At 56.7% G+C, this 12,663-nt stretch overlaps 1 protein-coding gene across 5 annotated transcripts in view; it reads right to left on the minus strand.

Moving 5' to 3' along the window:
• Window positions 1–12,663, minus strand: part of ZNF710 (zinc finger protein 710) — a 65,445-nt gene that overhangs the window by 2,923 nt on the left and 49,859 nt on the right. For 4 of the 5 annotated variants that reach the window (XM_036069929.2, XM_036069928.2, XM_078078875.1 and 1 more), the window contains 3 exons: window positions 7,397–8,894; window positions 4,059–4,250; window positions 3,372–3,546 (listed from right to left, as the gene is read on the minus strand). In XM_036069929.2, coding sequence (XP_035925822.1) covers window positions 3,372–3,546; window positions 4,059–4,250; window positions 7,397–8,866 — 1,837 coding nt within the window. In that variant the 5' untranslated portion in view covers window positions 8,867–8,894. Of the gene's footprint in view, window positions 1–3,371; window positions 3,547–4,058; window positions 4,251–7,396; window positions 8,895–12,058; window positions 12,365–12,663 lie in introns of those variants that run through there. The other variant, XM_078078877.1, reaches the window with a different exon arrangement.

Consider the following 12,663-nt stretch of genomic DNA (forward strand, 5'->3'; position numbering starts at 1 on the left):
TGCATTGGCCGCCTTGGCCACATGAAAGCCTGCTGCTATACGTCATGTTTCTGCAGCACCACTCAGCACGTGAACTATGGAACTGCCCACACACCGTCCCATGAATGCTCACGGCAACCCCGTGCAGGAGGTCAAAAGGAAGTTCAGAGAAGTTAATCCACTTGCCAAAGGGCGCCCAGCAAGTGCGTTGTTTTGGCCCACTGTGCTGTTCTGCCTCAAAGGGCGGGAGGGAGCCCTTTCTAACCTCTGGCTTCCTACCAGCCTTAGCGCTTTAGACCGGCTTTGCCCAGTGGTCTCCTTAGGCCTTGCTGCTCTTCGAGGACAAACACCCAAGGTAGGTCAACAGAGATGCATGAGGCAAAAACTCCAAGAGGCCTCTCGTAATTTTATCAATTTGAAATCTTACTGTAAAGTTCTTAGCGTCAGAACAAAAGCCAGGTGGAAAGCTCCACAGAGGAGGCCCGGGCTGCCTTCCATCCGAGGGAGGGAGGGAGGGAAGCCCAGGGGATGATCTGGGGACCCTGGGAAGCTGGCTGGCAAGGACTGTGGCTGAGCCCCAGTGTGTGTTCTGCCCCTGTGCACCTAGGAGAAGTGATGTGTTTTGGGGAGAAACAGACCCCAGTCAAGGGGGTGGTCCTGACAAGTCTAAGGCAGGGTTTTGGCACTACTAACATTTGGGGCCATAATTCTTTCCTGTGGGGGGCGCTGTAGGATGTGCGCGGTAGGATGGCTAGCAGTTTCCCTGGTCTCTACCGGCGTCACTCCAGGAACAACAATCCAAAACGTCTCTAGACTTGGCCAAATGTCCCCAGGGGGCAAACTCACCCCCAGTAAGAACCAGGGGTCTAAAGGCAATTCTACCCCTTGCCAACGAGTGGGTCAGGAATGAATTCAGGCCAGTGAATCATGACAGGTCTGCTTGTGAATTCTTTGAATTCACACGATTCTCATTGGTTTTTATAGAGCAAAGGGAAGAGGCTCTTACTCTCCCACTGGCTGTGCACAAGCCCTGAGCAGCACACCGCCCTAAAGAACAATGGCAGCCATCTTGTGACCATGAGGAAAATCAGAGCTAACGCTGTGAACAGACGGAGGGAGCCTCACCCTGGTGTCATTGTTGAGGGGCTGACTCAGCCAACTCTGAAGATGGCCTGGATTTCAAGTCCTTTCTGAATCTATTTCATTATTGTTTAACGAGTTGGGGGGGGGGGGTCTATTACTCACGCCCAGAGCATCTGACAAACTGTGAGTCTTTCTGACTTTATAAAACAAGGTTAGCTGTTCCAAATCCTAAAGATACTAGGCTGTTTCTTCCTCAAATCCTCGTGCCATACCTTCAAATGATACAGCTGACTGAACATTAAAACAAGCTAATAGTGTACCATTTTTTACAAGGACATTGATCCACCTCCCAAATTTATTAGATGGTTCCATCTAGAATGTACGCTGCCTTCCTCCTGCATAAGTGTGAAGCCCGAGCTTTTCAGACCAAGGTTATATGCGAGAGGCGGATTGGCTTGGGTCCCAGCCATTCAAGTACCAATCACTCCTTTACTGTCTGTCATCTGGTGCAGTCAGGAAGAAAGCAGTCCTCTGCAGCCCTGGTTACTGACCTCAGACAGAAAGAGCGTGTGTGCCTTCACCACCCCCCTGGGAGCAAGGTGTGCAGGGACAGCTGTTTCCAAAAGGACAAGTTCTGCTCTGGTCCCTCCTGGTGGGTTAGGTACATGGCGGGTCTGCTAGACTGTGGCTGTCAAACCCTACTGCACATAGAATGATCTAAAGTGCTTTAAAGTGCTGCTCCTAGGCCACATGCCAGATCAATTACATCTGACTCTCTGGGGCTGAGACTCAGGCATCAGCATTTTAAAAATTCCCCAGGTGCTTTCGATGCGTAGCCAAGTTTGAGAACCAGACCTTTAGAGTCCAGATCAAAGGTTCTCAAAGTGAGGTCCCTGATCAGCAGCTTTGGCATCCCCTGAGAACTTGCTGGAAATGCAAATTCTGCAACCCTACCCCAGACCTACAGATTCAGATGCCCCAGGGGTGGAGCCCTGCCATTTGTTTTAACAGATTTCCAGGTGATTCCAATGCATGCCAAAGTTTGAAACCACCACTCTAGTCCCATGCCTCTAAAACTCTACTGTGCAAACAGATCGCCCTGGGATCTTTTTTGAAGTGCAGATTCTGATTCAGGAGGTGTGGGGTAGGGCTGAGTCAGCAGTTCTAGCAAGATCCCAGATGATCCTGATACTGTTGGTTCTCGTACCACATTTTGAGTTGGAAGGGGCTGCAGAGAGCACCTCTATGCAGCTAATGGGGTTGCATCCTTGCTGACAAGAACGGAAAACCGAGGACACCCGTTTCTGCCAGAAAACCCAGGCCATTCACTGGTTAGCTGCTGCAAAACCAAAGCAGGGTGCCTGCAGCCATCCCCCAATATCTGATTGACTGCTAGCGAGTAACGTCATGCAGGCAGGTCAACTCACCCGTATTGTTCCCTCTGCTACTTTGTCTGACAAGACATGCCAGACAGTCAACTAGCTCCAGACCGTTCAGGGAGCCTTCCTGAGGTGCCATCAGCTCTTTCTTCCAGGAGAATCTCTTGAGTCCCTCCTCCCCTCAATAAGGCAAGAGAGACTAACGGTCTTCCACGACTGACGAGTGTGGAGGGCACAGGATATCGCTCACACTTAGGGATGTTATAAGCTACCAACCGCAGAGGGGAGGCCCCTCCCCTGAGTGCGTGGCCTACACTGTCTTTGGCAAGCACTGTGAAGAGTGTGACGGACTACATTACACTTTTTGCCTTGGCCGCTGGGAAGCTCAGAGCTCCCCCGGGCTGTCCACAGACCCTCCCATGGTACAGTTGGGATCGGGACCTCACCCGGCTTCCCTCATCTCTCCAGCCCGCCCTTTTCCCTTTTGTTACTTCCTTTCCCAGCCAACCATTTCTTTTAAATGTCACTGTCTTAGTCATAAAAGTGTCTGTCCTCCCCCCCATGCCCAGGTGCTGTGATCTTCCCTGAGTTACCTAACTTCTCTGGCCTTCAGTTTCTGCATCTGTAAGATGGGGATAATTAGCAGAGCCAACCTCACTGTGGGGAGCACGTGAGTTAATAAAGGCAATATTAGTTAGGATTTTTATTTCTTACTGTTTACGTGAGCCCGCTGAAGTCCTCGGAGGAACATAAATGCCCCGTCGTCAGCACCAGGACCCCCTTCCAGGGTACCTCCCCCCTAGCCCGGAGCCCACCCCAGTGAGGTCTCAGGCCTGGCCAGCCTCCCCCCGGCCCTGACTGGACAGGAGGCTCCTGAGTGTGCCGTGACAGGACCACTCCCGCGCCGTCCGCGGTGCGTGGCCCACCCACCTTGGCTGTCTAGGCCGATGTCCATGACACCGTGCTTGACCTTCATGTGCCGGCTCAGGTTGCCCTTGAGGTTAAACTTGCTGGAGCAGTAGGGGCACTTGAAGGGCTTGCTGCCCGCGTGTAGGTGCATGTGACCCAGCAGGTTGTACATGCGGTTGAAGGACTTCCCACACACCTGGAACACACCAACTCGGCATCAGGAGCTCTTGGGGAGCCTGCCCTCCCTGAACCCTCAGCCCGCTCCCACCTCCCTGCTGGGGCTCGAATCCCATTCGCTATGGACAGCACTCACTCTGTCCTTTCCTAGGTGGCCCCAGAGGCCCGAGAGCCAGAGACCCAAGCCAACTCTTGCTGGTCGCTGTTCCACTCTCCCCGAGCTGGACTTACCGAAAACCCAGGGCTGGGCTCTCCGACCACACTGAGTCCCACGCCTGGGCTTTTCCGCTCTGACTGTGCAGGGACCTTCACCCCGTCCCCAACTTCCAAAAAATACAACCTCAACAGCGTATAGGCTCTGAACACCACGGCCCACAGCACCCCACCGAGCCCGGGCATTTTCACCGCCGAACTGGGTTCCCCTGCTTGCACTGGCCGGGCCGGCTCCGGGCGGGTGTCAGCAGCTGCAGTCATGCCGACCTGGGGCCACCCGTGGGGACGTCCTGCCTGGGGGCCCTGACAGCCTGGTACCTTGCATTTGAATGGCTTCACAGGCGAGTGTACAATCATGTGGGTCTTGAGGGTCTGCTTCTGCACGAAGGTCTTAAAGCAGATGTGGCACTGGTAGGGCCGGACGCTGGTATGGATCAGCATGTGCCGCTTCATGTTTGCCTGCAGGGTGAACTCCCGGCCGCACACCTCGCACTTGAACTCCTTCACGCCCTGGCGGGAGGGGGGGCGGGGGGGGTGATGGTCAGGCCACACGACGGGCACAGCTCCCGGAAGTGTGTGTGTGTGGGGGGGGGGGCGGCCACAGTATCTGAATGTATGCACAGCTTCTAGAAAGTGACTTCCTGGGGGTGTTCCGGACGGGTACCACTTGAGGAAAGCCTCTGGGAGAATGTTGGGGCAGGGCCACTGACTCCAGGAAGCCTTCTAGTTCCTACCCACACACCTGCTGTCTCCTGCCCACCTGGGCAGGTGTACCTCTAGGTTCGTACCAGCGCACCAAGGCAAATGTGTTCATTCATTTGTTCGTTCATCCATCCATCCATCCATCCATCCATCCATCCAGCAACCATTTACTGGGCACCTATGACAAGCCCAGCATCACTCCAGGCACCAGGGATCTGTGGCCAATATGAGAGCCACAGCCTGGAGGACTGTCCTCAGGTCAAGGGCACACATATGTGTTTTTCCCCTCAGTGTTGTCTCTCAGTGGTCCTTCTGGTTCACGGACCCCTTTGAGATTAAAAGTGTGGACACTCCAGGAAAAATGACACTTGGATCTGAATACAAGAGTTCTCAAACCTCCGGAGCCCATCCACTTGACCCCTTGAGAGTTTTCCGAGCTTCCCTGGTAATAAGAACCAACCACCTTGTGGCACATACAGCCTCTTGGGAGATTCCTCCCTGGAGATGCCGGGCCAGTAGGCCCAGGAATTTTTAGTCTCAACAAGTCCCTCAGATGATTCTTATCATTGGAGGAGTTTGGGACACTTGGCCCCAGGAGACAATGATTCCAGGGGCAAACCCTCTGGTTTATCGTAACATGCTTATCCATGGTCTGGAGGGGACCCCCGGAGTGGGACAGGGCGTTGTGAGCACTGGGGGGTCCCATGTACTGCCTGGGGAGGAAAGTCAGGACAAAGGCTGGGAGCTGATCTCTTTGCCGAGGCAGTAATTTAGTAGACCCCCGGTGGGACAGACGTGTGGGTGCGGGCACGGCTGCTGTCTGCTTACGTGGGACAGAGTTTCGTATTATGGGGTGCCTGTGTCCATCTCTGCTGGCAGACAGGGGCTGTCGGGCGCGTCTCTACGCTCACCTGACACACTGAAGGTGTGTCTGACCACCAGGGGGCCCTGCCTCGGGGCGCTGACTCCCTAAGTGCGTATGATGTGCATGCTGCGCAAATTTAGGCTGATGACAGGCATGTTTTCCATTTTACCGGCCTTTGATTTTTGTTTTCGGTTTTTCTTCACAGTATTATTTCTCTTTTAACACTTTGCAGACTCGCAGGGATTTTTAGTAGAGGAGAAAAATGGCACAGAGAGGGCCCATGTGCTTTTGGTTGCCCCTCTTTTCCCTGCAGACACGAAGTCGGTCGGTCATCTGGTTTCACTCAAGGCACGGTCCGCTTTAATGGCTGAGCCCAGACTCAGCTTCAGAATCCTTCTTAACATCACACTCCGGGCAGCTATACCAGCTGACTGGGGAGCAGCTGCAAAAGCCTACAAATCATCTCTGCTCTAGTAGAAGGCGTTCCCAGGGCCGGGAAGGCTGGATTCTTGGGCTGGTAGGCTATCACCCCCCGACTCGCTGCCGCGTTCACTGTGGGAGGTGAGGGCACAGGCTGGACCCCGAGTGGCCCTACGGTGGCCTTTACGGAACGAGGGAGCTCTCTACCTTGAGCTGCAAAACGTGAAGTTCGTTGGATTTGGGGTGGAAACGATGGGGCGGGCTAAGTGCCGGAGCGAGGCTGTGGGACCCACGAGGACTCATTCCATCTGCTTGGACAGAAAGGCCTCTGGGAGGGGGTGGTGACAGTGGTTGAAAGGCAGGGTGGCTGGTGGCCTGAGGGGAGGGAGAGGACGGTGGGGGACAGTGGGTCAAAGTGATCTCGGGGACACAGTGGACAAGGACAGTGTGCTCCACCTTCCATCCCTACAAACCGCTCTGCCTAGTTTATGTCCTTTTCCATAACAAATATTTTTCCTTCTATCTGCTCCCTTTTAAAAATGAAATATATTCCAGCTTTTCCTAAAGGTAAGTCCCAGGTTTTGATACAGTTTTGTAATTACAAGGAGCAAAGGAAACCTTCTCTACTTCTAACCGGCTCGTCCACCGCCCTGTGGCCTCCCGGTCTCTGCGTTCCCGGAGGGTAGGCTGCTTCAGTGATTCAACTGGGTTCCCTGGGACCTGCCGGGGTTCCTCCAATAGTTCATTCAAAAACTTCAAAAAAGACTGAGGGTTCTGGGGGGGGGGATGGGTTAGCCTGGTGATGGGTATTAAGGAGGGCATGTAATGCATGGAGCACTGGGTGTTATACGCAAACAATGCATCATGGAACACTACATCGAAAACTAATGATGTGGGGCGCCCGGGTGGCTCAGCCGTTAAGCGTCTGCCTTCGGCTCAGGTCGTGATCGTCGGGTCCTGGGATGGAGCCCCCATCGTTCCCTGCTCAGCAGGAAGCCTGCTTCTCCCTCTCCCACTCCCCCTGCTTGTGTTCCCTCTCTCGCTGTGTCTCTCCCTGTCAAATAAAAAAATAAAATCTTTTTTTTTTTTTTTTAAAGATTTTATTTATTTATTTGAGAGAGAGAGAATGAGAGAGAGCACATGAGAGGGGGGAGGGTCAGAGGGAGAAGCAGACTCCCTGCTGAGCAGGGAGCCCGATGCGGGACTCGATCCAGGGACTCTAGGATCATGACCTGAGCCGAAGGCAGTCGCTTAACCAACTGAGCCACCCAGGCACCCTAAAAAAATAAAATCTTAAAAAAATACACAAAAAACTAATGATGTAATGTATGGTGATTAACATAACATTAAAAAAAAAAAACTTCAAAAAAGTAAGTTTTACTGTCAAGAAAAAAACCCTGAGTTTCAATTGTATTTTCTTCTAATACTCCTCCCAATGAATATGTAATTATAAACGTAAGACAGGTTCATCTGCGTCCCATCTCTATTGCCCCCTAAATGATGTGAAGCAGGACTCTGGGAGGCACTGGATGAAAGGCGGGCAGGAGGAGAGGGAGGAGCCTCAGGCCTGGGGCCACGCCCCTGGGGGAGGGGCAAGGCGCCAGGGGCTAGGCCCCGCCCCGCCCCGCCCCGCAGCCCCGCCCCCGCCCAGGGCGGCCGGCAGCCCTACCTTGTGGGTGAGGGAGTGCTGCTTGAGGTGGTGGATCTGGCTGAACTCCATGCCGCACTCGGTGCACACGAAGGGCCGCACGTTCTGGTGCTTGAGCATGTGGTTCTGCAGCTGGCTGCGGTAGTGGAAGGACTTGTCGCACTCGAGGCACTGGTAGAGGGTGGGGCCCTGGTGGGAGGCCAGGTGGCGCTTGAGCTGCGTCAGGGTGGAGAAGTCCAGGCCGCACTCGACGCACACGTGGCAGCGGCCGCTCTCGTGCTTCACCTCGTGCGCCTTGAGCTCGCTGGGGTAGGCGAAGCCGCGGCCGCAGAAGTGGCAGCTGTAGGGCTTGACCTCCGAGTGCAGCAGCATGTGGCGCTTGAGGTGGCTGGTCTGCGTGAAGGCCTTGTGGCACACCTGGCACTTGTGCGGCCGCGTGCCCTGGTGCGTGAGCAGGTGCGTCTGCAGGTGGCTGGGCTGCTTGAAGAGCTTGCTGCAGTGCGGGCACGAGTGCGGCTTGATGCCGTTGTGGCCCAGGATGTGCGTCACCAGGTTGTACTTGGACGTGTAGGACTTCTCGCACATGCGGCACTGCCAGCGCTTCTGGCGGTCGCCCGCCTCCACCAGGTACGAGTCGTCGATCTGCACGTTGATGTCCAGCCGGTCGAGCTGGGCCTTCTTGTGGCGCTCCGCCGTCGAGCCGGCCGCGTCGGCCTCCAGCTCGCCCGCCTCCTGCCACACGAAGCCCTGCTCCGGCTTCACGGGCTCCGGGGACTCCATGGTGGCGGCCTCGGGCTCGCTCAGGGGGGCCAGGGGGGCCGGCTCAAAGCCACACTCGGACGGCAGGGCCTCCGGCCCGGGCAGCGCCATGCCGGGCTCCGGGAAGCCGTCCCGGGCCGGGTCGGGGAAGTGGGGGTCGTAGGGGGCCGCGTCCAGCTCCGGCCTCGGGGCTCGGGGCAGGTGGCGCAGCGTCCGGGGCTTGCGGCTGAAGGCGCTCAGGTCGATCATCTTGACGGCGCTGCTCTGCACCAGGGTCTCGCAGCCGCCGCCACCGCCGGCCACCTGGGCGGGGGCCTCCGCGGGGCCGGCATCCTTGTCGTCACCGGGCACGGACACCTCGTAGACCTCCTGCTCCTCCTCCTCCTCCTCCACCTTCTCAAACTTGACCTTGGGCACCAGCCGCACGGGCGGCCGCGTCTTCCGCCGGGTGTGCTTCTCGAAGGCCGCCTCCACCTCCAGCACCTCCTCTTCCGCCGGCTCCTCCAGGGCCCTCCCGCTGCAGGCCAGCTGGTAGACGTCGGGGCCTGCGGGCCCGGGCTCCCCCATGGCCGACGCGGACAGCTCGGGCCCCAGGTCCGGGTAGAAGGCTTCGGCGCTTATGGTGGCTCCAAAGAGCTCATTTTCCGAGACCAGGCCCAGCACGGCGGCCTGAGCCAAGGACAGCACCACCACGGCATCCGTCTGTGTCCCTGAGTCCATGAAGCCCTCCATCCCGCGGCGGCTGGCTAGGAGGGCATCGCTGCAGGGGGAGAACGGGGCGTTAATACTGCCGGTTCCTGGCCGCACACACAATAGACACACGCACGTAGCCATTAGCTTGGCTAATTTGGGGTGCATCTGTCCCTGGCGCGTTTCTCCCCCTGCCTTGGGAACAGGACGCACTTGTCATTACGGGGACGCCCTCTGTGTGTCTGACCATTTCCCCCATTCCCTGTGGGATCCTGGACAAGCCCTGCCCCCTCCCCGGCCTCAGTCGGCCCTCCCGTAACAGGAAGGTGGCATTTCCACAGCGGTTCTCAAACTATGTTCCCCATAATGTCCTTCCAGAGTTCCTCCAAAACGCTGATTTAAAATTGCAAAAAATAAGAAGAACCATGAGAGACGATGGACTCTGAAAAACAAACTGAGGGTTCTAGAGGGGAGGGGGGTGGGAGGATGGGTTAGCCTGGTGATGGGTATTGAGGAGGGCACGTTCGGCATGGAGCACTGGGTGTTATGCACAAACAATGAATCATGGAACACTATATCTAAAACTAATGATGTAATGTATGGGGATTAACATAACAATAAAAAATTTAAAAAAATAAAAAAAAATTGCAAAAAATAAAGATTCCTTTCTTTTATAAATCCATTTTCGAGTACCCATCTACTCTCAAACGTGATCTACACCTCGCTTCGGCCCATTCTGTAGCCCCACTGGCTTTGTTCCCAAGGTAATTAATTTTGCACAGACCTTGAGACCGTACAGTGAGGTGTTTTGGGTTTTAAAAAATATATATATTGCCGGGAAGGGGGGTGAGGTGGGGGAAAATTTAAAAAAAAAATGTTATATATATATATATATATAGCAAAAACAAGGCAACACACAAACATAAATTACGTGCCAAGGTCCATCTCGGCGGCTTATCTGTGAAGCCCGATGTTACATGACTGGGTCACAACAGGTGATTGTTCTGGATTAGCTAAGCATTACACATTTAGATATCTAAATTTATGCCGATTAAAAGTACAGCTCTCCTCGGATTTGCACACCGGCGTTCCATGTAGGATGTGATCTGGTCGAAGGGCCCGTGATCACGGCTAACACGTTCGAGCGCACTGTCTGAAACGAATACGAAAGCCGGCTCCCAGGTTCGCAGGCATGCGCTCTGACCCGACGGGTTTTTCTAAAAAAGCCAACGCGCCCACCCGCTCCGCTCCAAACCCCGGGGGCACCGGCTGCCTGCCTTCCTAGGGGCGCAGTCTGTGTAACGGGCCTTTGCATATGATTCTCCCACCGGCGCCAACGAGCTCCCGGCTCCTCCCACCAGCCTCCCAGGCTTCCCTCAAATTGCACCTGTTTCTGGGACTCACCGGGCCTCCCTCGGCCCTGGCGCCCTCTCCGGGCCTCCCCGGGACTGCGTGTGCCCCGCATGTGGGAGGGCCTCCTCTCTGGCCTGGGACACTCGGCCTGCTTGCAAGGCCCACCTGGCTCGGCGCAGGCACATCAGAAGTGCTCCATAGGAGGGGGAAAGCTATTACTGGGCTGGCTCCTGGCTGCCCGGCCTGCTCTGACCTCAGGGTCAAGGTCAGGCACATGGCGGGCTGTGGCCCTTCCTCAGGAAACCGGCTCTGGGCCTCGTATCTCCCTCCCCCCACAGGCCAGGGGAGCTTCTCCTTCCTGAAGCCGGCTAAAAATAAAATACCCCAGACAGGAATTTAGCTTCCTTGAAACGGACACTAAAGATTAAACTGTTATTCTTCAAGTCAGGCTCTCGTGAGAGGGTCAGGTGGGACATTCCCACTCTCCCCCCCGCCCCCCCAGACCACCAGTCTGACACAGCACCCAGGGGCAGCCCTCATGCCGGCTGTGGGTTTGAGCAAACAACATGCTCAGCACTTTTTCTAGACTTCCCTGAAGTCAGGGCCAGGGAGGGAGCAACTGATCCCCAGCAGCACAGCCGGTGTCGGGACTTGGCCCTGGGTTTGGAGTTCAAATCCGCCTTTTGCCCTTTTCTCGCTCAGGCACATCCCATAGCATCCTCTGCTCGTGGGGTGGCGAGTGCAAATGTTGGCTCCCTCTCTGTCCTCCCCTCCGCGGCCCCAAAGCTGGCACCTCCCCCCCACCCCCACCCCCAGCGACCTCAAGTGAATGGGAGCAAAGAAGCCACATCCCTCTGGGAGATGAGCCGCGGGAGCGGGGCGCAGGTCTGGCGTGGGCCCCCGTGGGGCGGGTCACCGTCCAGTTTATCATCAGGGCTAGGACTGACCTTTTGGAGTGAAAGGGGCCACTCCTAATGATCACACCAGCCCCTGGCCAACCAGGCGTCCCCTTCCCCTGGGGGCAGGCAGGCAGTTTTGACTTTGGGGCTGGAGTCAATGTTCCTGTGACAGGAGCCTCTGCCTGGGTGTGAAAGGGGACCTGCCCGGGGTTCTTGCTCATGAGGGGTTTGTGCCCACGTGGCGTGGGACACAGGGGAGCCAACAATTACCCCTAAATGTGGGCAGAAGAGCTAGCTTCCCATTACCGAGTGCTCACAAGGTCCCAGGTGAGCCATTTAATCCTAAAAACAACCCCATGGGGGGGGTGGGGGCGGGATGCACCCCATTTCACAGCCCAGGAACCCAGGGCCTCAGTCACAGGCTCGAGTGTCCCGTCAGTCAGGGCAGAGCTGGGTCTGCACCCAGGCTTGTGGGCCCTACAGCCCGGCCCCATCTGGGCCCCATGCCTCTAGCTCTGCTCCTTTAATCTGTGCCACCTGGTAGGTCGCGTCATGGCTCTGAGCCTCGGCTCCCAGGTGCTGCCCTGTGGTGCCCAGGGTCCGAGGAGCCAGCAGGTGCTCATGGGCCCCCAGGCGACCTGCAACTGGGAAGCCTCAGGGCTGTCCCTGTCCGGCTGGTCCGGGGACCCCTCCAGGGCAGCTAGAGCCCCTCCACGGCTCTCTACTCAGACCGCACTTCTTGCTGGAACCCTGCATCAGCCCCGTACCTGCCTGGCCAGTCAGACCCCCGCTCTTCCCGTGCGCTGGACGGACACTTGCCCGAGCAGAACACCCACCCCCCGCCGCAAGTGCACGTTCGCTGGCGCAGCCACGTGGGCTGCAATGCGGGCTGCACGTGTGTGCGTGTGCGCGCGTGGGTTTCAGATGGGCTCTGTTTGTTGAGACAGAGGCTCAGAAAAGGAAGACAGGGAATCTAATTTACCTGCGTTTTGCATGCGTGCTCCATCTACCAGACACGGAAACGAGGAGTGGGAAGGTGGGGATACTCTGCAACCCAGTGTCCCTATTTCTCCTCCTCCTGGGTCATCTTTTGGGCACCCTCCGCCCCACTGGCTACAGCCCTTCTGTTTTATGCCCTAGCTCGAGGCCCGGAGGAGAGCCTGCCAGGTGTGCACCACCGTGGGCCAGGCGCCCCCTCCTCAAGGCCCCCCCTCGTGTGGGGCTCAGAACCAAAGCTCACCACCGTGTCCCAGAGAAAGGGGAGCTCAGGCCTTCCTGGGCTCTCCACGGCCTCGCTAGGAGGTGAGGGGCATCCATCTGGGCAGGATGCAGCTCAGCCTCCTGCCAGGGCACCCTGGGTTCCCAATGTGGAGAGAAAGGACATGGCAAAGGCAGGAAAACAGAGGAGATAGAATAGCTGCTTGGTTGTAGCTTAAAGACTGGGACTGGGAGTGCGGGGAAGGGAGGCCATGGCGGGGAGGTAGGAGGGGCAGCCCTATTTCCCAGGGCCCAGCATCACCCAGGCCAGCCCCCTGGGGAGCACCCCAAGCCTTACCCTCTGAGGCCCAGCAGGAGGCCTTCCCCACC

This window comes from Halichoerus grypus, chromosome 8, assembly GCF_964656455.1.
Source record: "Halichoerus grypus chromosome 8, mHalGry1.hap1.1, whole genome shotgun sequence".
Taxonomy (NCBI): Eukaryota; Metazoa; Chordata; class Mammalia; order Carnivora; family Phocidae; genus Halichoerus; species Halichoerus grypus.